This window comes from Meles meles, chromosome 1 (assembly GCF_922984935.1).
Source record: "Meles meles chromosome 1, mMelMel3.1 paternal haplotype, whole genome shotgun sequence".
Classification (NCBI taxonomy): Eukaryota; Metazoa; Chordata; class Mammalia; order Carnivora; family Mustelidae; genus Meles; species Meles meles.
The window spans coordinates 162969524-162993610 of NC_060066.1; the positions used below are offsets into that span (position 1 = coordinate 162969524).

The following is a 24087-nucleotide window of genomic DNA, read 5'->3' on the forward strand; positions in this document are numbered from 1 at the left end:
GTCCAGTTTAAACCTCATGGGGCCATTTTGTACTTACTTTTCCTCCCGGGAGTGGAGAGTTTTGTCTTGGTGGGGCCAATCTGGAAAAAGCCTCAAACGCCATTTGATCCAGTGCATTATTTTACCTTTGTGGAAAGAGGCTCAGAAAAGGTAGGGCTTGCCAGTTTTTGGGAGGTTGGATTACAGGCCATTTACATCTCATTGTAGCTGCCCCTTTTCTATTGCTCTTTCCTAATTTCCAAAGACTGAAAGATAAAGGGGTTCCCCTGGCTGCCTGAGAAGTACAAATTTTCACTACCACCACCTTTCAGGATCCCTATTCAGTTTACCTTTTCAAAACTGTACAATGAATGTGTTATTGTCTCAACACACGTTTATCTGTTTTTTTCTAGCTCCTCCCATTTCTCCTCATAGATGGAAGGTACACTTATTAAAAACATGGTGTTGCTAATACCCAGCTCTCTGCAGACACTTGCAGGTCCAGAATTACACGGTGCTCTGCTTTACAGCCAGCAATCTACTTAAGATTGTTGAGAATGTCTTTTCCCTCTTTTGAGTATCATATTCTTTCTAATACCTGTTAAAGCATTCAGGGAAACTGCCTATCAGTCAGCCATATGCTGGAAGCCTGTCTTTTTTAGCTCCTTTACCATAGTGTGAAGCTGCTCTCATAAGAAAGTTCAGGCATTCCACCGACCCCAACCCCCAGCTGATAAGGATATTTTGTGGGGTCAAATCTCCCCCATTTCCCTTTCTATTCCCAGGCATCCATTAAGTGTCTGAAAAGCCATATATAAAGGTTTGCTGGAGCCTTCCAAGTCAGCCTGAGGCCAGTCCCACAGAAGGGAGCTGATTTTGGGGGAAAAGTGACATTATCTAAGAGGTGCAGCTTGGTTTGAGTGCCTGAGGCTTAGCAGTAAGAAACTGAAAGTGGTGGGAAGAAAAAAGATGAGGTGTTTGCTCAGGGGTAATGTCTGGAATCAGAAAAATGCAGAGACAGTATTTGTCCCTAAATTAGGTTCCTGGACCTAATTTCCAGGTGTGGGGGGGGGGGGGGGGGGCAAAGGGGGTGGTAGAGAAGGTGGGATAGAAACTCTTCCCATAGAGCACACCAAGCAATTCTTGGACACCAAAAGGGTGTCCTACAATTAAGATCAATTTTGACACTATGTACCTGGAAATAGCATCAAATTCCACAGGCTAAGGGTTTAGTCCTACAAGACTCTGCACCTCTCACCTTCTGACGCCAGTCACAGCCAGGTTCTTACCTATGCTTCTGACCTACCTTGGACTTAAGACACCGGTTGTTAAGTCCAGGTTGTTACCTGTATTTCTGATGACTGGCTATAACTCAGCGGTTCCCAGAACCTCCTCCTGTTTGATTAATTTGCTACAGTAGCTCACAGAACTCAAACATTTTGATTCCTAGATTACTGGGTTATTATAAAAAGCAATCATTCAGGAACAGCCAGATGGAAGAGATGGATAGGGCAAGGTGTGGGGAAAGGATGCTGAGCATCCATGCCCTCTTCAGGTGTACCCCTCTGTCCACATCTCCAAGTGTTCACCAACCGGAAGCTCTCTGAACCCTGACCTTCTGGGTTATTATGGAGGCTTCATTACATAGGCATAATCAATTAAATCAGTTGGCCACAGGCAACTGATTCATCCTCTAGCCCCTCTCATCTCCCTGGAGGTCATGGGGTAGGACTAAAAGGGCCAACCCTCTTAAAAACGTGGTTGGCTACATTGGCAACCAGCCCAGATCTTTCTTTCCAAAAGTCACCTTATTAACAAAAGACATCTTTATCCCTCTCTACACTTCAGGAAATTCCAAGGGTTTTGGGAGCTGTGGGCCAGGAACTGTGGATGAAGTCCAAATATATGTAAGAAATATATTTTGCTCATCTAAATGATCAGATATATACTTCTTATAAGTCATAATATTGCAATTCCCAACATGGTTCCTGGCAACACCATCTGTCCTTTCCAGTTTACTAAACAGTCTAAAAGAGAAAGCCTCTTTCTAAAGGCTTTAACTATCCCCTGAGACTATCTGATTTTCTTTTGCCAGCTGGTACACTGAAAAATTGTTCTTCCACTTAACCATTCCATGTTTCCTCAAGAATAAAAGAGTCACCAAAAAAGAAAGTAAAACCTTAGAAGCTGAATCCTACCCCACGACTTGGATGTGGAAGATCCATGTCCTCTGTCATGCTGCCTAGGGCTTCAGTGAACTCCTTTAGATAAACTGTCATGTTCTCTCCTGGCATTCAATCCCCTCACACTATGAACTAGATTATATTATCTCCATCTTGCAGATGGGGAAACTAAGGCTCAAATAGTAACTAGTGCATAGAGAAGCTGTGATAAAACCCAAAACCGTCCAACTCTACAGGCAGATAGTCAGCACTCATACTACTCCCTCTAAATCTGTTGTAGTAATTAGAAGAACAGCAACCTCCTATGTTTTACAGGGCAGTCAAACCCATTTATTCATTTTCATTTTCCCTTATGTATCTATCAGCAACTGGCATTCAGTTTACACAAAATATTGGTTGAATTAACAAAAATTAGTAAGTTTACCATCTCTCCCTATCCTACAGAAAAGATGTAGCTTCAGACCCCAGATCTGGGTAAATGTCTCCATGATGTGAAATTTACAAAACTGCCCCTCAGAACTTTTTGAGAATGAAATGAGAAACGTGTGTCATAGCTCCTAGGGCCATGCATGCAAGATAGACTCCACCTGCTCTGGGGTAGGCTCTTGAATCAGTGCTTAAGTTAAATCCACGGGTGATGCAACCACTGAAATCAGCAACGTTAGTTTCCCTCCCTAATTCTCAACCACTACTTCTTTCCACACAGCCATTCCCTTTACAGAACCTACAATTCAAATTTCTGCCATTTACACGGGCAGATCTCTGTCATTCCAAAGATATAGAAATAAGGGCCAAAGGCACAAGTTTCTTTCGAAGTGTTTTTCTATTTGTGTTATTCACTCCCCACAACCCAAGGCTTCACTGTAATTCCAGCATCAATAGTGACCTGCAGTGATCTACTTTGTCCTACAGACTCTCAGTAACAATGACAACAGCTCTTATTTCATGAGTACTCACTTGATAGCAATTTATATACGGTCCCTAATTCCTCCATTACCGCTATTGTACAGGTGATAAAATCAAGCTTTAGTTTAAGAAACTTGTCAAATATGACAGTCCTTAGGTAGAAAAACCAGGATTTAAATGCAGTCTTCTGATCTCAAACCAATACTGCACCATTATGACAAACACCATGATTTATCTTTAGAACAACCAAAACCTATTTACTTGACCTAAATTCCCTCATAGATGTTTCCAGCAGGGAAAGTGTCTTGTTGCTGTGATTAACTGTTTCTGGAATTCAACATTTGTGTTCACTCCATACACCATGGTGTTTCATCAGTGTAATACCACTCCATCAATCCAACTTGAACATTCTTCCAGACAGAGACAGTACAGGGATGATTCAAATGCTTTTCATTTGCAGCATGTGCTTCCAAATGAACATGCTACTTCTATACTTAAAGAACTAAAATAGAGTTGACCCTCGAATGATATAGGTTTGACCTGTCTAGGCCCACTTATACATGGATTTTTTTTTTCAATAAAGACAGCTTGGTACTGTAAATGTGTTTTCTCTTCCTTGTGATTTTTGTAACATTTTCTTTTCTCTACCTTATTTTATTGTACAAATACAGTATTCTATAATACAGAACATTATACATTATACTGTATTTTATACACACACACACACACAAAATATCTGTCAATCAACTTTATGTTATCAGTAAGGCTCCTCGTCAACGATAGTAGCCTATTAGTAGTTAAGTTTTGGGGGGAGTCAAAAGTTATACATTGATTTTTTACTGCATGGGGGGGTAAGAAGCCCTAATCCCCGTACTTTTCAGGGGTCAGCCGTAACTGTTTTGTGTTTTTTTTTTTTAAGATTTTATTTATTTATTTGACAGAGAGAGCTCACAAGTAGGCGGAGAGGCAGGCAGAGAGAGAGGAGGAAGCAGGCTCCCCACTGAGCAGAGAGCCCAATGCGGGGCTCAATCCCAGGACCCCGGGATCATGACCTGAGCTGAAGGCAGAGGCTTTAACCCACTGAGCCGCCCAGGCGCCCCAGCTGTAACTGTTTTTGATAAAGTCCCAGACTCCCAGAATTAATTCCTTTGCTTCAGCATACAAACACAGCTTTGAATATCCACTAATATTCTATCTAGGAGACCAGGATTTCTCTGCTGATTCTTTCTGAAACATAGTATTTACAGAGCATGATCCAAAGTAAGTGTGTCTGTGTGTGTATGTGTGTGCATGCATAAGGGGAAAGGGCAGGATGAGGGTGGTTAAAGTATAAATCCAGAAATCCTCTCAGATCACATTTTGGTGCAAATGTATTAGATGCTTTTCATATTCTTTTCCTGTAACTTTTCTTAAAAGTGAATCGTATCAGAAGATATAACTCAAACTTGTCATTAAATTCCTATAAGTGCAAAAATAACTTAGGTTTCTACAATATTTTTGAGCCTTTTAATATACATTACAAATATTTTAGACCAATCACATTTTGTTGTGTGTAACATATTTACAAAACAAAAAATATATTACAATAAACATGAATGAACAGTGAATCTGATCAACAACAAGCTTTGTCACAACCAGATATTTAAAAGGAATGCAAAAACCTGTTGGTCTGCATATGTTAAGAGTTTGGAGATAAATAGGGGTCCAGAATTATAATGTATCTGGAAGAGAGATGAAGGAAGTCCCAAATTTAATAAGTTAGGTAAGATTCTTTCTCATTGCTAATTACATAATGTTTAATGATGCTTTATACTGTGAACATTGATGAATTACCCAAACATGATACAAAGCTAATATAGTTCTATCATTTCAAAATGTACGTGACATTCACATAATATCCTTTTAATTATTATCATTATATACTGTAGTTCACACAATATCTACAAATGTGAATGAGAAAGGAAAAAAAGGAAAAAAAAAAAACCAGGTCACAGCAACATGTCTCACATTCCAGTTTTAAATAAGACAAGCACATACTGGATCAAACATTATTTCATTATACGTTAATAAATAACACCTAGTTTGTTATGGTTACCTTGAACAGTTTACAGCTGTATATTTAAAAAGAGAACATTTTCTGCAAGTTTCACATTGTCAATAAAGAGTAAAATAAATAACAAACATAAAAAAAAGGAAGAGAAAGTAAGTGAGCAAGCAAGAAAGAACGAGTTCTATATAGAACATGAAGTATTTCTGACATGCTGCTTTTCTGGTACAGTTTGCCACAAGAAAATTAAAATGGAAACAAAAAATGATTGTCTTTTAAAAACAACTTCTGAAAGCTTTTCACAATATTGAGCACAAACCTTTTAAGATTAGCATGGAAATCTTTTTGCCCATCTGCTTTGCATAGATATACTATGCACTTTGTGTATGTGCACACCCAGAGAGACTTCCTGAAGTCATGGGATAGCAACTGCTGAGCTCTCAAAATGAGAAGCAGCCAAAACACTGGACTGAAATCCAACCAGCATGAAGTCTGCAAAGATCTCCTTCTGGCTTTGCTTTCACAGATGTCCCTGTGTGTATGCTGTTCTGTGGACCCCCAGCTACTTTGAAAACAATAAACCCACTGTAAGAATCCAAGGATCCAGTTTCAATAGGTGGGAAGAGGATATGGTTCCTCCCAGCAAATCCTGACAAGCCCCCACCTGACTCAGTGTGAAGGTGAGCACAGCTCCCCCTACCCCATCAGCCCCCGCCACTGCGCCTACCTCATTACTCATGTTCAGTGTGGGTTTTCTATGCCCTCAGCACAACCACTCACAAACCTAGAGGACAGGGACTCCTTACGGGGTATCAGGCCTGATACACTGTGACTGTGCCAAACTGCCTCACAACCTATTTCCAGCTAAGAACATTTTCCTGACTTAAGCAAAAGGAAGAGCATGAAGCCTTATGGCAAAAATTGTAAATTTCTTTCAAATCAGGTTTAGAGTTGAAGTTACATCATTAAGACATTTTCTTTAAGCAACCACAGTTTTCTAAAGGGAAAGGAAGGTAGCAGCCCAACTTTCTGACCAGGAACAAAGATTTCTATCTCCACAGTGTCCCTGTTTTCTTTACTCAGCATTTCCATTAAGTTTCAGCTTATCCAGGAAGAGTTGGCAATCACTGGATTGTAATACAATCACTTCCCACAGTTCAAGTTCTTTTACATGAGTTAGTCCTCTTGACCAAAAGAAGTATACAGTATTATGCTAAAGACCATTGTAAATTTCCATAAAAATAAAATACTCGGTGGTTGTGTTCCTAAAATCTATGTAAAGCCATGGCTCAAATTACATCTTTCCAAGAAAATCTAAAAACCATTGGTTAAAATCCATCATGTAATCCAATTAGCATAGCTTTTGCTCATTATTCCTGTTCTCAGACAATGAGATGGGTGTTAGGCCTTTGGTGGCCTCTGTTTTCCATTTCCCCACAAAATGCTGAGTCAGCTCCCCAGAGCGCAGGCTGGAATCTTGTAACTCCACAAGGTCATCTGACTAAAAGTTCCTCCCCTGCTTTGGACTTTTTATAGTGGGAACTTGGGGAAACAAACATCCACAATCCTTATCAGTGAGGAATTAATTCACGAGTAATTTAACAGTTTAGTACTGGAAACATGTTACTGGAGTTTTGGGTTCACCTGTGAAAACTGCAGAACTGTGACGCACACTAAGCATTAGCACAGGTCTGCCGCAGAGATGGAAAAGCTCATAAATTAATACAAGGGCTTTTGACCTTGATTTTCAAATTCAGACCAGGCATCATTGAGCTCCATGAAAATCATCTTTGCATATTGTTCATAGGGTTGCCCGGTAGCCTGTAGAAAAAAACAAAACAACGCATTACATACTACAGACCAAAATTTTATTTGTATTACAATTTTCACTGCTAATAGGGGGGCTCCAAGTAATTGAAATGTTTTTCTATTAGGCCATTTCTCTTTTTATAGCTCAATCTATGTGACCCTAATTATTATTGGCCTCCCCAGACCTCCCTCCCCTTAGGCACTGACATACGGTAACAGTAGTCCATGAATGAGTAGATACAGAGCACTTACTGAGTAGTGAAAGATGGACCCATTCTCCAGAAGTACTTACCAATGACAAAGGCTCAGGACAGCCTATCTATAATTGACTGTATTACCAAACTCCTCCATTTTCCAATTTCAAAAAAAAAAAATTAAGTTCTTGGAGACCCATAACATAGGTGTAGGGTTTGTATATTTTCCTAGGTTCCTGTTCCTCTTTCTCTTTTGATTCACTGAAATGCATTGTTTCTGATTAATTCTTTTCTTCAGACTAGTCACCAAAAGTATGGAGAAATGAAAATCAAATATATGAAATTCAAGCATGTGTTCCCAAGTGGCATTTCAACCATAGCCTCACGTAACAGGGCTGGTATAAATAAAACCAAGTTTGTCTATATGACAGCAAGGTGATTCACTTCTGTCTAAGAGGTTTCTTCATCTTATGAGGATTTCAACTGGGGCCATGCGGTAGTTTCTGACATTGGAGAGCACCTATATGTGTATATACTTCCATGAAAACATAAACTGGCATCATCAACAGAATGACGATTTTAGGTCCATTTTGAATACTTTGTTGATTCCTACAATTTTGCCAACTACATGCTAAAGCTTTTTCCCTAGAGTTGCAGCTAAACATACTGCCATATCTCTACAAGAGAAAAATTTTCCTCTGTCCAGCTCTTAGCCACCCTTACTATTATAAGCCAGGACACAATTACATCCGATCCCTAAAAATTACTCGGCGGTAAATCATACACCTAGTAAAGGCCCCTCATTCCATTGCTGTGTTGTATTGTATAGTTTCATTCCTCCTGCTTCATCAAGGGCAGGGTATACTCACTTTATCCGGGTGCACCACCAGCACAGCCCTCCGGTACACCTTTTTCACCTGCTCAGGTGTTACCAGGTCCGCCATGCCCACTGGTTTCCACTTGGTCTCCCCAGCCCACAGCACCGTGTGCATCGTGGACAAGAGTGCTCTGATATTTCTCTCTTTGCCTTCAATCCATTCCAGAATCTGTCAATGCAGAGGAAATTAGGAAATGCAAATGTTTCAATCCCCAGGGTCTCCATCGAGACTCTGGAAACCCCTCCTGCCTCAGCGACATCAACTACTTGGGGCTCAACTACTTGGGACTCTGCATATGCCAAGCTGTTTCCTCAACCTGGGATCCTTTTCCACATCCATCTCCTAACTTGTCCTTCTGGCTGACCCATCATCATCCTTTTAGTATATGTGCTGCCGAAGCGAGCACTCGTCATCATCCTTTTAAAGCCTGCTCAGGACTTTTCCTACTGTTTGCCTTTGCCAACTTGAATTCCTTCCTCTTGGCCCCACCCCCAGAGTTAATCCCACTTCTAAAGCATGGACCCCATGGGGGCACACCCATGTCTACTTTGGTCTCTGCTCTCTGCCTCTGTCTAGTGTAGTGTCTGGCAGACAGACACCAAATAAATACCCCTTGAAAAAAGAACACATTTCTCTGAGCTAATCCCTTGAGCATGTTTCTATCATAATATATGTGATACTTCATCGAAATCACCCGTCTGTTTGTCTTTCTTTGCCATTACACAGAGTTGTTTGAGAAAAGGTACTGTTTCTTATACATCAGTGGAACTCAAGAGCCAAATAACAGGCCTGGTTCAAAATACAGCTTAGAAATTATCAAATTAATGAATCCAAGTAATTATATGAATGCTCATAATCTGAATATTCTCAGTTTGAGCAAATGAGGTGATTATGTTGAAGGGTTTGTAAGAATGCACCAGCATTTAGCACATAATAGGTGCTCAGAGGGTATTTGTTGATGAGTAATGGCTTAGCCAAGGTGAAGGATGGCTACTCTCCCAACCAACTAAATACCTTGTACCAGCTAAATAAACAACTATAGTTTAAAAGACTTAAAACCACTTTCTTTCATAGAAAACTGTCAGACTTTGCCTAATGAACAAACTGAGATTAAGCACAGAGTTATTGAGATGAAGCACAGAGTTTTGTAAGAAAAATGAAAGTTCTGTGGTGTTACATGAAATAAAAGGCAAGCATGCAAACAAAGGATCCCATATTGCCCTCAAAAGAGTATCCAAGGGGTGCCTGGGTGGCTCATTGGGTTGAGCCTCTGCCTCGGCTAGGGTCGTGATCTCGGGGTCCTGGGATCGGCCCCCATCACATCAGGCTCTCTGCTCAGTGGGGACCCTGCTTCGCCCTTTCTCTCTGCCTGCCTATCTGCCTACTTGTGATCTCTCTCTCTGTCAAATAAATAAATAAGATTTAAAAAGAAAGAGTATCCAAGGATCTATAGATCTTAAATGTTCAAACTGTCTGGAAATATGTTACATTTTTTCAAAATGTGTAAGATGGACTGGCTGTGCTAATCCTGGTTCTGGAGATCCTTTAATGTGGTAACAGATTAGAGCGTCATCTCCCAGTTAGTTCTAGTGTCAGCATATTTTTTTGTCAGGTAGGAATTCAGCCTCTCCATCTGTGAGAACATTCCAGTTCTCTTGATCTTTTACAGACCGGTTCTCTACGACCTCAGACAATTTATCCACATAACCACCCTTTGGTTTCCAGGCTAAACCAGGAGTACCTGGTTTATAATTGTTTTTTTTAATGGGGAAATATTCTTTTTCCCCAAATCTAATCCTACCTAGACTTCTAGAATCAAAACAGATAAAAGTAGAACTGCTCTGGTGGAAAGTGGAGGGAAGCAGTGAGGAAGCCAGGAACCAGGAACACTAAAGGCTCCACACTCCTGACCTTGTCACATGACTGTCACACCAAATAATCACACTGGGCCAGGGGCTCACTCACCTTCAATTTCTCAGGATCCATTTCCTTAGCCATTTCCTCCTTTCTCATCTCAGCTATTGTTCGAGGCCCCTTTTTGTCTTTGTGTGCATTGAAACCTTGACCAGAAAGTAGGTCTTCAAAGTCAGCTGCTTTTTGTTTCCCTTCTGCAACAGAATTTTTTAAAAAATCATTATAATTTTACTCTTAAACACAAAATCCTATCACCTCATGACACTTAGGGTCTCCAATGTGCTTTCACATGTCTTAATCCTCTTACTCCTTATACTTACCCAATGAGGGTATGAGACTCTCATGCCCATGTGACAGATGAGGAAAATCAGGTCTGGAGAACCTAAGAGATTTGCCCAGAATCAAAGACCATATCCATGGCAAAGTTAGGACTCCAGGCTGGATTGTTAGACTAAATCCAACTCCATAACACCTTTCCCACTGTATCATCTTCTCATAGCTGAGGATACTTGTGATGCACACCCCCCACCTGCCCCAGTCATACAACTAATTAGTATCAGCGATGGGACTAACACCTGAGTTTAGGTACTTGCAGTCCACGGATGCCACTGCTTTCCTGCCCACACCCAGCTGACAGTCTGAGTCCTGCCCAGTGCTCTTTTTCACCAAGTCTGCTTGTGGCTTCACAATCCTTCTTAATGTTTGGAGGCAGCCTAGCATGGTGGCAAAAAGGAAAGTCTCTGGGGCTGGGCTCCCCAGACTTTAATCATAGCTCTGCCACTTACTGGCAATGTAATCTTAAAGCAAGTCAGTTATCATGTGCATGCCTCAGTTTCCTCATCTGTAAAACAGGGATGGTGTTAACAATACCATTTACCTCATAGGGTTGTTGTGAGAATTGATAAGTTAACATTTTAAAGGGTTTAGAATAGTGCCTGACTATTTAAATGTTTATTAAATTAAAACAGAACAGAACCCAAACACAGAAATCCATGCTGTCAATGCCCATCAATCAATGCTGGCATGTGAATTGAAACCCATTTGCCATGTCTATACTGTAAGACACACACACCTGCACATGCACATGCTAAAATGTTAAGTGCTCTGAGATGACGGTATTTGTCTGTCTTGTTCGCTGCCATGATGCCAATGTTCTCTACACTGAAGATGCTCCATAATTATCTGCTGACTGAAGCCAATCGTCCTACATCTACTCAAAATATAAAACGGAGGGAAAGCCACACGGCTCTACGGAATTGTGCAAGCAATATCCACTGCTAACCAAAGAACAAACATGATGTTACATATTCCCAACAACAACAACAAAAATCCCTGTCATGTTATTATTTTGAGAAGGCACTTGTGTCATATCCAGTAGAGTGTGACAGTTAAGAGAAGGGGTTCTGGAGGCACATTGCCTGGGTTCCAATCTTGCCCTTGTCACTTAAAAGCCACATGGACTTAAATTATTTATCTCCATCATAGATTTTTTTTTTTTAATCTACGACATGGGGTTGGTTTTGAAGATCATATGAAACAATATATGAAACTGGTTGGAATAGCACCTGACATACAGTAAGCCTTTCCCAGAGAAAGGCCTATTTCCTCACCACGTCCCTACACAATTAGTTCTTGAATATGATCAGATCAACTGAAATGTAAAATACATTACAACAGGCTGTTTAACAAATTCAAATTTAACCATCCCTGCTAGGCAAAATATATCATTTTTTCTTTGTTGTCAAGAATCCCATTCAAAAAAAGAAAAGAAAGGAAAAAGAAAAGAAGGAGGCCTATCCAGAGTATCCTCTAGCCTTAGCTCTTGGTCCACTTTGTGTTCTTTTAACTTTCTTCTCAGAAGAGAGGGAAAAAACCATCATAGAAAACCGAATGATCTCAGAAACATCCACCAATCAGAGCACAACCAAGACTAAATGTCCAGGACAGACACCCTCCTCTAATCAGGATCCAAGGGCAAATATGAACAGTGCTTGCAAGGTTCCCAAACTTTCTCTTCTACTCCGTCTTCCAAAGGAATGACAGCTTCAAGAACCAGCTACCCCTCCATTCACATCCACTCAGTATTATTTAGTGCCTACTAAGCTAGGTGCTAATGATAGGTAACACAGGCCCTGCTCTCCATCCGGTCTCCAGGTGGAAAGAGACAGACAAGTGAACTAGCAGTCACAAAATGACGTAGGTGTTAAGAGCATGGTAAACCCAGGTGCTTCAGGCACACAGTGGGAGGTAGGGATCATGGTGTGTCTCTACGACTATAAGATTCACTCAGAAAGCACTGGAATTGTGTTCTGTCTCCTTCGGACATACATAAACACAGGTAGTATGACAATACAGGCTACCCTCCGGTCAGGCTACACACCATCATCCTTACCCAAATTAGCTGATCCTTTCCCACGTTCACTCTGCCCCCCAGGCATGGCTGAGAAGCTCACGTTGTAGTTGGGTCGGTGCTGGGGAGACGAGTGGGGGATGCTGGTCTGTGGCTTAGCCTGTGTCTGCTGCCAGCCGTAGCCACCTCCCTGCTGCCACCCTCCCCCCATGGGCTGGGGAGATGCTTTCTGCGGTGAGCTGAGAGGTGGAAATCCTCCACCCAGTCCAGTTGGTGTGGTGGGTTTGCTGGCAAATGAAGAACTACCTACGGAAACAGAGAGAGAGAGAGAGAGAGACAGGAATGCTATGTTGAAGAGCCTCGTCCCAAGTTCCTGTTTCCAGTTTACTGTTTTCAGTCACTGTTTTCAGTGACTTCAGCGGAAATTACTTTGACTGATAACACAATTAACCTTCCTAATAGTTAAAGAAACTGCAGGTATGTGTTTCCTTTAATCTCCACAAGTGACATTTTTAGGTATGTATTAATAGCCGCATCATTTTCTTCAGATCAACAAACTGCAGTCCAGAGCAGTTAGGTGATTTTTTCCAAGTCACACAGGCAGGAAGTGGCAGAACTGATACTGGAATCGGGTCTTGACTCCAAGCCTGAAGAGCCGCAGCTTTTCCCACTGTGCCACCTCTTCTCTCCCTCCCACCTTCTAAGTACATTCTGTTTTCTTCACCGGAAGAAAAACTACGAAATGGCAAGAACAGAGAATAAAGCGAAATATGTTCACTCACTAAGGTACTACTTACATGTTAATGATCAAGATTAATCATTGTTTGTTGTTAAGAACAAACGTGGTTAGTGGCCAAGAGTAAACAAAGATGCTTTGAAATTGCACAAGTAGGGGCGCCTGGGTGGCTCAGTGGGTTAAAGCCTCTGCCTTCAGCTCAGGTCATGATCCCAGAGTCCTGGGATCGAGCCCCACATCGGGCTCTCTGCTCTGCGGGGAGCCTGCTTCCTCCTCTCTCTCTGCCTGCCTCTCTGCCTAGTTGTGATTTCTCTCTGTCAAATAAATAAAAAACAAAAAAAACAAAAAAAAAAAAAGAAATTGCACAAGTAGGTTTCAATTTCACACTTCTTGCATTTCATTGCAGGAGAGTAAACACAGCCAACGCTATGACAACTTTGAACCAGGCAAAGGGTCTTACTCAAGCTTAAAAAAATGATTATTAGCTTGTGCCAGGAATCTAAATAGAATTCTGATTCCACAACCTCCTAACTTTTTTTTTTTTTAAGATTTTATTTATTTATTTGACAGAGAGAAATCACAAGTAGAGAGGCAGGCAGAGAGAGAGAGAGAGAGGGAAGCAGGCTCCCTGCTGAGCAGAGAGCCCGATGTGGGACTCTATCCCAGGACCCCGAGATCATGACCTGAGCTGAAGGCAGCGGCTTAACCCACTGAGCCACCCAGGCGCCCAACCTCCTAACTTTTAAGTACTCACTGCGTACATGCTGGGCTGTTTCCAAAATACAAAGACCAGCTGTGGCTTGTGTTTAAAGAGGTAAAATGAGAAACTGGAAAGTAGTGATCTTTCATGCACCAAACCCAAAGTAACAGTGATAATAAAATAACTAACATTTATGTACAAAATACGCTTGTGTATATTACTGCTTTCAATCTATGCAACACTCTTAAGGAGGTAGGCAGTACTACTGATCCCCCTTTATAGTTTTTATATTTTAATCCATAAGTACTTATTTTTATATTAAATTTAATTAACATATTGTATATTATTAATTTCATAGGTAGAATTCAGTGATCCGTCAGTTGCATATAATACCCAGTGCTCATTCCATCAAGTGTCTTCCTAATGCCCATCACCCAGATACCCCATTCCCCACCCAGCTCCCCTCCAGCAACCTTGAGTTAGTTTTCTACAGTTAAGAGTCTCTTACGGTTTGTCTTCCTCTCTGATAGTCTCTTATTTTTCCTTCCCTTCCCCTATATTCAACTGATTTGTTTCTTAAATTCCACATATGAATGAACTCATATAATATTTGTCTTTCTCTGACTGATTTCTCTTAGCATAATACCCTCTTTTATTACAAGTGGCAAGATTTCATTCTTTTTGATGGCTAAGTCATATTTCATCATATATCTATACCACATCTTCTCTATCCTTTCATCTGTCAGTGGACATCTGGACTTTTCCCATATTTTGGCTATTGTGGACATTTTGCTGCTATAAACATTGGGGTACATGTGCCCCTTCAAATCACTGTTTGTATCCTTTGGATCAATACCTAATAGTACAATTGCTAGATCATAGGGTGGCTCTATCTTTCACTTTTTGAAAAACCTCCATACTGTCTTCCAAAGTGGTTGCACCAGTTTGCATTCCCACCAAGAGTGTAAAAAGGTTCCCCTTTCTCCACATCCTTGACAATATCTGTTGTTTCCTGAACTGTTAACTTTAGCCATTCTGACCCGTATCTCATTGTGGTTTTGATTTGTATCTCCCTGATGCCAAGTGATGTTGAGCATTTTTTCATGTTGACCCCACTTTAACAACGAGAAAATCCAAAACTCAGAGATGTTTCCTGACATTCTCATGATCACACAGCTAGTTAACAGTGCTGGGGCTTGACAATAGGCATCCTACCTCCAAATGTCATGCTCATTTGCTGCACCCATGATCCCTAATTCCTCCCCAAATCTCTGAGCCTGTCACTGCAAGTTACCCCTTACTGTCTCTTCTCTCTATAGGCTTTTCCCTTTATTCATCTAGGACTCCTTCTTCCTTCCTCACTGGGAATGCTGCCTTATGGACACTATGACTTGGAGTCCATCTGAGTTTGAGTCTCAGCGCTATCACCCATTCATGAACGCATTTATTCATCCATCCATCTAGTCATTCACCATCCATCCATTCATTCATCAGTATTTATAGAGCATCTATGTGCCATCTCCTGTGCTGAGCGCTGGGGACGCAGCACTGGGAATACGATCTACAGAGAATCCTTGTTCTTCTGAAGCTCAGTGAAAAACTTCAACTCATGGAGCCTCAGTTTCCTCATTTGTAAAACCAGAACTACATCTATATCACAGGTATACCATAAAGACACAAAGGCTATATGAAAATATTTCACAAACCCTGAATTAAGTGAATTAGGAGGCATTACATATTATATTATGATGCAAGTTCATATGCCCAGTGTACACCAGTACATCATAAGGGCTCAATAAATACTTGGTAATAGGAAAAGGTAATGACAGAAGCTCTGAAGCTTGACATTACCCCCTGTCAGTGGGTAACTCAGAGCCTGAAGCCTCTTTCATGAGCCCCTGTCAACAGCACATCAACATACATCTTAGACTGGGTATTCGTTCTGCACTGGGATTTCATTTTATAGTTTAAGGATGCTTACTATCTTTCTGAATATATATATATATATATATATATATATATAAGTTATATATATATATAAGTTATATATATATAAAAGATAAATTCAGAATATATATATATCCATATATATAATTTAAAATTCAATAAATATGGAAAAGCCTAAAAACTTAAAAAAAAAAGCTTCCATATTCCCATTACACTACCATTTATTCATTCATTTACAAAACACTATCGAGCATCTATGCTAGGCTGCAGACACAGTAGTGAAAAGGCAAATGCTGATCCTGCTCTCAAGGGGCTCATCAACATTGTAGGACTTTCTGATGCCTAATCTTCCAGAATATTCTCCACCCATGTTCAGAAATTTAATTTTTAATGCTACTGAAGCAGGGAACTGACAAAAATGTAAAGCAGCAGCTAAACCCAGAGGCCACTGCTATCCTCATTAAAAGCCAAAGCAGTGGTTATCAGCCTTGGTTGTGCATTATAATCACCTAGGGAGCTTTTAAAACTCCCTACACTCAGGCCATAGCCAGACCAATCAGATCAGAATGTCTACAGGAAAAACTAAGGCACTGGTGTTCGCATCAGAATTGCTGAATGTGAAAATATCTTTAGGAGAAGGACACTGTCTTTTGCCTTTTCTGAACTGCATCTATGTAATTTGGAAGTTTCATTTTAATCCTCAAAGCAATTGCCAAGGTGTCAAAAATTCTGGCTTGTAGCCCTTGTTTATGACCTGTTCACTCTGTGGCTTTAGGAAAGTCACTTAACTTTCCTAAATTATGTGACTTGAAAAATAAAGAAATTTAGGAAACTAGTTTTCCCAGCAGTTGTAAGAATTACTGTCTTTAAAAACTGACAAAGAACTCCTCCTAGCAGGTTTGTTGTTGTAGTGTTGTAGTGTTGTAGTGATATGGGTGTAGCTATTCTGAAATTATTTTTGTTGTAGGACAGTTAGTATTGTTGAGATCCAGAGCAATGGAAGCCACATATGCAGAATAGGGCAAGGTACTGGATGGGATTTTATATTTCAATTACGCCTGCTCATCTCCTCTCTCTAGGTTCTGAAAGGCAGAGCAATGACACTCACCCCAGTACCAATGAACACACTTGGAACACAGACCTTGGTTTCCAAATGCATTCTCCACAAGATGGAATAAGGATTCCTTGGAGAATGACTGATTTTAGGACTGGGGAACAAATATTTTAAGACAAGCATCTTATTGTGCCATAAAGAAAGAAGATTCTCAAAAACTGACAGACACAAGTGAAAAGGACATAGGAGCCAGGAAAAAAAAAAGTTTTCACAAACCAAACTAAATCTGAGACGTGAATATTACAGAAAGTAATGACAGTAATGAATCAAAAAAGAATCCACTGGGGCGCCTGGGTGGCTCAGTGGGTTAAGCCTCTGTCTTTGGCTCGGGTCATGATCTCAAGGTCCTGGGATCCAGCCCTGCATCCGGCTCTCTGTTCAGCAGGAAGCCTACTTCCCCCTCTCTCTGCCTGCCTCTCTGCCTACTTGTGATCTCTCTCTCTGTCAAATAAATAAATAAATCTAAATAAATCTTTAAAAAAAATCCATTAGTCCAATCTGATGAGAGAGAAGAAAAAGAGACTGTTTTTTACAGTTGAATGCCAATTAATATACACAAAAACAAGGGCAGAATCAGATAATCACAATTTCACAACCACCATAGTAATAACTGCTTCAGGCAAAAATCACTAATGACTGCTAAAACCAGTAGCTAAATCAGTTGGAGAATAAGATATTCTCAGATAGGATAGCCTCAAATTATCTCGATTACTCATCAATTACAAAGGGAAAAAATGGTAACTTTGTAATGAAGAAACCTGGCAGACACCCCTTAAAGCAAGTGATCAAAGTTAACATCAAACCCAAATTGAGACTTTCTCACTTGGCCTATATCCCTCAAGGATCAATGTCATGCAAAGAAGAAAAGAAAAAGAAAAAAAGAAAGAAAAAAAGGGGCAAAGCAACCATTCCAGATTCATGTCTAAAAGGACATAACAACTAAATGCAGAATGTGAGGCTGGAGTTTTAAAAAGAATCTTCTATAAAGATCACCTCTTCAGAGAGGCCTTTCCTAACCACTTGATACGAAAATAACACCCCAGGCCATCCATCATTCACACGCTCTTTGCTTTTTTTTTTTTTTTTTTTTCCCATATGCCTTAAGAAGGGGTTTATGAGTGTGAGCTCCAGAGCTTCAGGGGGTTGAAACCATGGGACTTGGGTGTATTACTTAATCGTTTGTGCCCCAGTTTCCTCATCTGCAAAATGAGGATACCAGTCCCGATACTTCAGAAGATTACTGAGGAGATTAAACGGAATGATACATGTAAAACTCTTAAAATAACATTGTTATTTTTTATTATTTGATACCATATTATATATTTACTCATTTACTGTTTCTTTCCCTTTCTAGAATATAGGTTTTAGGAAGGTGGAAATTTTGTTTCGGTTTTCTTTGTGTGATTGGTTTTTATTAAGACAATGTTAGCACACAGAGGGCACTTAGTAAATAGCTGTAGAATGGATAAAAAATGAGCAGTGAATAAGATTTTATTTGACACAGAATTTCACCTGATGTTATTATTTTAAAATTCCAAGTGTATATTAAAGAGGAAAAGGAAAATGACTTTGAGAGTTCTTAAAAGAAAAAAAAAATCTAAGGAGTTTATGATGGAAGGTCAAGGTTCTGACACAATTACTGGCAAAAATGGAGTCATGCTCTCAAACCCTGCAGATGATTAAGCTCTCTGGCTTCAGGAGTACTCTCTCTCTTTTTTTGGTTTTTAAAGATTTTATTTATTTATTGGACACAGAGAGAGATCACAAGTAGGCAGAGAGGCCGGCAGAGAGAGAGGAGGAAGCAGACTCCCTGCTGAGCAGAGAGCCTAATGCAGGGCTCGATCCCAGGACCCTGAGATAATCACCTGAGCCAAAGGCAGAGGCTTAACCCACTGAGCCACCCAGGCGCCCCAAGAAGGGCTCTCTTGAGAACCTAAACTATCAGCATGGCCAATTCAAAGCTTTGTGTCTGGGATACTCTATCCTTATTTAACTCTGCACTACCCAGAGGAAGAAGGAAAAAAGAGAAAGAAAAGGTTTTATGGCATACTAGTCCAAAGAACTGCTCCTTTAAAAAAAAGTTCCTTGGTGAGATGGTTTGAGAACCCTGCAAACTGTATCCTTTTGGGGAACATCACCATGAACAGTTATGCTCAGAAGCTTTTGCAATAATTAAAGTCCAATAAACTTGGTGCTTCCAAAATTACTTGCTCATGGAACACTTATCTTGCAACGATGTTTAACATATGATGAAAAACACTTTGAAAATACTATAGAGAGTCTATTTTCTGTATGGAAATTTGCAAACTGATCAGAGAGCACCATAGGCAGTGGAGAGAAGACGGATGCCGACGTGAAGGTCTCAGGGGTACCATCACAGGAAGGCCTGTGCATGGTGGGCCCCATATGGCACAAATCTACGTGATCAGCCTCATTGTTCAGCATTTCCCTACACGTTCGTTACCTGGGCTGAGCCAAACTCTGTTATCAGGAGCTCCTGAAGGTTCTGACTGTACTCATGTTACTAATCCAAAATTGGGCACTGGAGAAATGGTTTACTAGCAGTTGATTCCAACCAGTATTTGAAGCCTGTTTTGTTTTTGTTTTTTTCTTTTAAAGCCCATCTCAGATTTTAGAGTATTGATTAAGAATACATACTATTTCAGGTCCCAGGTAACGATACCAGCTTGTTGGAACACCAGAGATGTAGATGTAAGGCTTTGTAGCCAAAGTAAATGCTACTTATATCTTAACCTGCTGAGTTCATACCTAGTGTCCCAAGGTCAGCAAAAGGATCCAGAGTCTGTGGTTTGTTTTGATGGGTGGGTGTGCCATGCGAGGATCCCGTTGGGCTGGTGGCAGCTGACTTGCTTCCCACTCCAAAACTTCCTGAAAAGGAAATAAATGATTGAAAGTAAGTTAGTTGTTGAGGCTGAATTCTGCAATTCAGAAATCCAGAGCTACGGCTCATCTTGCTCTGAGGGCAAATCAGGACAGGGTTTGCAAATATATTAGAAGTTGCTGGACCTTATTTCTCCAACTTAAGTGAAGAGCGGCTTGGAACAGGGACAGGGAACAGAGGAGGCTAATGTCATTTATTGGCCATCCCTGGGAAGTATTTATCCAGTGTTTACCTCTCAGGTCACCTGATTTCATTCTTTTGTATGAGGTTTGGAGTCAGGCCTGGATCTGAATTCTGGCTCTGCTGCTTCCTAGCTGAGTAACTTGGCATGTTGTATAACTTCTCTGAGATTCAAAATTTTCTTTTTGGTTAAATAAGGAAATAGCAACTGCTTTAAAAAGTTGCTGTGATAAGCATATAGTGTGTGTGTATGTGTATGAGTGTGTGTGTTAACTTGCACAGCACTGGAAATACAATCATATAAATGGCTCTCAAGAAATACCATACTAGCCATAAGAAAGAGAATTAATTAATTAATTAATTAATTAATTAATTTTTAAAGATTTTTATTTATTTATTTGACAGACAGAGATCACAAGTAGGCAGAGAAGCAGGCAGAGAGAGAGAGGAAGGGAAGCAGGCTCCCTGCTAAGCAGAGAGCCCGATGTGGGGCTCGATCCCAGGACTCTGGGATCATGACCTCAGCCAAAGGCAGAGGCTTTAACCCATAGGCACCCCAAGAGAATTTATTTATCATAGACAAATTCAACACTAAAACAAGTCATTTGTTAAGAAAGAAAACAACTCAAATTATTCAGTACCTACTCTATGCCAGAAAATTTCATATAAGGTATTTCATTTGAATTTGTACAAACTGTGTGGGACAAGAATTATGAACCCTATTTTACAGACTAAAAAATGGAGGTTCAGGCTTATAAAAAATCCAAGTGCTTCTAAGTGGCTGAGTTAGCTATTTACCCAGATTTGCCTAACTCTATTTTCAAGACACATTCAGCAAATGAAACTGGGAATAGTTTAATGTATAAAACATACTACTATATGTCACCAAAGGCCGTGTGAAAAGCTCCCCCAGAAGGTGAGCCTTAGGAAATCACATAGGTGGGCTATAATACTCTGCAAGTACTCATGACAGCTCGGGTAAAGAATTTTGCTTTAGCAATTGGCTAAATGTGCACAAAAATAACCTGCTGACTTTTACCTGGTTTGGTATGCCAGTCCCAACCTCCTGAAACATCTGGCTGAATGTTCACAGCAGGTGTACTAGAAGCTGCAAATGGGGAGAAGAAAAAGAATCATAACAAAATAGCTGAGAACCTGCTTTCCTGAATTCACACAGAAAAACACTGTCCGTTGCATGAAGCCTGCGTGACCTGCCAATGTCCTAAGTGACTCGGCTCCGCTTCTGAGCTCTCCCAGATTCTGCAATACTGTTATTTTTGTGTTTTCATCTATGGTGACTTATATGACAGTTTAGTAGAACCCATATACTGTTTGTTTCTCTTCCTTCTTTGGCTTACCTATATTTCACTTCTATCCACACTTTGAGTTATAACTACTCATATATCTGGTCTCCATTAAATTGCTAGTTCCTTGAAGGTAAGAACTGTCTTATTCATTTTTGTGTGTTCTACCTCTACATTTAACACAAAGTCAGTGGCCAACAAGAAAAGGTAAAAAGAAACTTACACTTCCTTTGCCTTAAGTTGGTATTAATAAGTGTCTGAGAGCTATGATTGGCTTAGAACTAAAATTTTGTTTCCCCTCTGATGTGACTGAACGGAGAATGAGAAGTCAATCAGAGCATGTATTGAGCACTAACTATATACGTCACCTACTATGGCAGTGTCGTAGTTCATTATCACTCAAAACTAACTTACTGCAGTTTTGGGAGAGATCATTCTGACTCCTCTCAAAATTCCAAATGTAGAATTTAAAAGAAATGTTCAGCTACAGAGAATCAGGTATATTAGAGGAATACACATTGGTAGAGTAAGCTTTTTCTGAATCTATAAAATCCAAGTAAGAAACAAGAGACCATAAGAAAGAATTTCTTTTTAAGGCCCCGGTAGGCTCTGTCCATAAAATCAGTGAGTAAAATGCAAACATTAAACTTACATGGCAAATAGTATTAAACACACACATACCCCACCACCACCAAAAGAAACATCAAAGCACCGAAATTACCATTACCAAGGTTTGCTTTCAACTTAGTAACAACTAAGACATCTTATACTTTCCCGTCATTGGGTTAAAAAGAACATGTCCTTATCAGTCATAATAGTTCCTTCCTTTCTATTTCTCTTGTACCATAGCAACCCATGAAATTAGAAATTTTGCTAACATTTGCTGTCTGATTTCCTTTAAACTCTGATCTTGGTCTTCTATACAACTAGGATGTAGAAATAGGTATTAGAACTTCAACCTTGTTTTTTTTTTAATAGTGGAAAAATTTATATTTAGATTTAACCAGCTGGACTCAGTTTAGACAATCCCAATTTTGTTGGCAATATCCAAAGCATCATAGTCAGGGGCCAGTCGAACATATGCCTTCTTCTCTCCATCAGGTCTGATCAAGGTGTTGACCTTGGGCTATGCCAATGTCATAGAGCTTCATCACAGCCTGTTTGATCTGGTGATTGTTGGCCTTGACATTCACAATGAACGTGTGTTGTTGTCTTCTGTTTTCTTCATGGCTGACTCAGTAGTCAGGGGGAACTTCATGATGGCATAGTGATCAAGCTTGTTTCTCCTGGGGGTGCTCATTTGAGAATATTTGGGCTACCTTCAGAGACACGGTGTCTTGGGTCATTACAATGTAGGCAAAGTGAGGATTTTCTTTTTTGTGTGTGACTGTGGACACCTTTCAGCATGGCCTTTTTGTCTTTCAAAACCTTTGCTTTGGCTTCAGCTTTGGGAGGGGCAGGGGTTTCCTTCTTAGCTTTTGGCACCATCTTCATGAAAGGTGAACTTCAGCTTTGTTACTGATCAAGCCCACAAGTCCTTATGACCACCCACCATATGTAAGACACTGCACTAGGGAACAGAGAACTAAAAGACATTGTCTAGCCTCAAGAAATGTAAAATCTGTTGAAGATATAGGAACATACAGGTGAAAAGGTAATCACCTAGTATTTTAAATTTCTATTTCTGCCTTTCATAATGGTTATCTACTTTTTCTTCCAATAATATATCTCAAGTGATTGCTGTCTTCAGAATAGATGTTCAATAAATATCTGCAGAACTCAACGGCAACATTTCTTGATTTTCAGAAGAGATTGGTGATACCTTGTAGAAGTCAGAGGTGGGAAATCTAACCTCTCAGTCTGACTTATATGCTATGCTGTATGAAGATGATGCAACTGACCCACAAACAGTGGAATAATTGTTTCTCCAGCAAGTTAGTGGAAAACTCTTTCCAGTCACTGTCATGACACAGGTCAAAAGAAGTATAGTGACAAAACAAAGGGAGGCTAACTGGCCAAGAGTGGGTGTTAAATATCTTCTAACCAGTAGACTAAATTAGGTTAGAATGGAGCGAGCAGGAGGGAGAGGACATGAGGTCACAGCACTGGGGTGTGAGAGCACATAGGGCCACACAGGCCATTTTGATGACTCACTACCTCTCTCTGCCCCCTGGCCCCTCTCCCCACTCACATACACACTCGCTCTAAATAAATAAATAAATAAATAATTTCAGAGATTAACTAATTAATTAATTAAAATACATTCTTACCATGCACTGTAGGTGAAGGACTTCTTGTAGGCTGAAGAAAGGGGTCACTAGAAGCACTGGACGTGGTCAGGAAAGAACCCAGCAGATCCTGACCTGATGGTTTAGAAGGTCCTCCAAATGGGTCAAAGGCGGCACCTAGACGATGGAAGGAAAGCCGTGTTTCTTCGTCCTGTGAGTTCATTCATTAAATTAATACTGAAGAGTTGTCACGGGGATGAAGCCTGCCTCCTGGGCCACTCCACAGGCCCATCCTACCCTGACAATTTCCCCCAGGGCCAACAGTGGAACCTGAGGATTCCGGACTGCACAGGAATAGGACTGGCATACCAATGTCTTCATGGACAAAGGAGGACCGTAGATTTATCTGCTGGATGATCCATAAATATGGATCAATGAGGGCCTCGTGGACCCTCCAGAAATGACCCACAAAACCACGCTGGGACCAAAGGAGATGCTCTGTGAACAGCCTGTGTTCATATTGAATGTATTAGTGGACAAAGACCAGGCAGAGGAGCTCTGCTATCAAGGTGAACAGGAGAAAACCCCATTGACCAGGTTTTGCTTAACTTCTGTTTTGTGGTTTTCGTGGTCTCTAGCTCACTTGAAAGTTAGAAAGAGGAGAAAATGAGTGTTGCTATGTCACTCAAATGCTTTCTCAGAACACCACCTCTCAA

General features: G+C 40.4%; 1 protein-coding gene across 3 annotated transcripts in view; it reads right to left on the reverse strand.

Moving 5' to 3' along the window:
- Positions 1 to 4560: 4560 nt before the first annotated feature.
- Positions 4561 to 24087, reverse strand: part of DNAJC6 (DnaJ heat shock protein family (Hsp40) member C6) — a 148321-nt gene continuing 128794 nt past the window's right edge. For all 3 annotated transcript variants that reach the window (XM_046018747.1, XM_046018737.1, XM_046018758.1), the window contains 7 exons: positions 23414 to 23548; positions 20879 to 20947; positions 19527 to 19646; positions 12303 to 12566; positions 9962 to 10104; positions 7988 to 8164; positions 4561 to 6936 (listed from right to left, as the gene is read on the reverse strand). In XM_046018747.1, coding sequence (XP_045874703.1) covers positions 6835 to 6936; positions 7988 to 8164; positions 9962 to 10104; positions 12303 to 12566; positions 19527 to 19646; positions 20879 to 20947; positions 23414 to 23548 — 1010 coding nt within the window. In that variant the 3' untranslated portion in view covers positions 4561 to 6834. The remainder of the gene's footprint in view (positions 6937 to 7987; positions 8165 to 9961; positions 10105 to 12302; positions 12567 to 19526; positions 19647 to 20878; positions 20948 to 23413; positions 23549 to 24087) is intronic.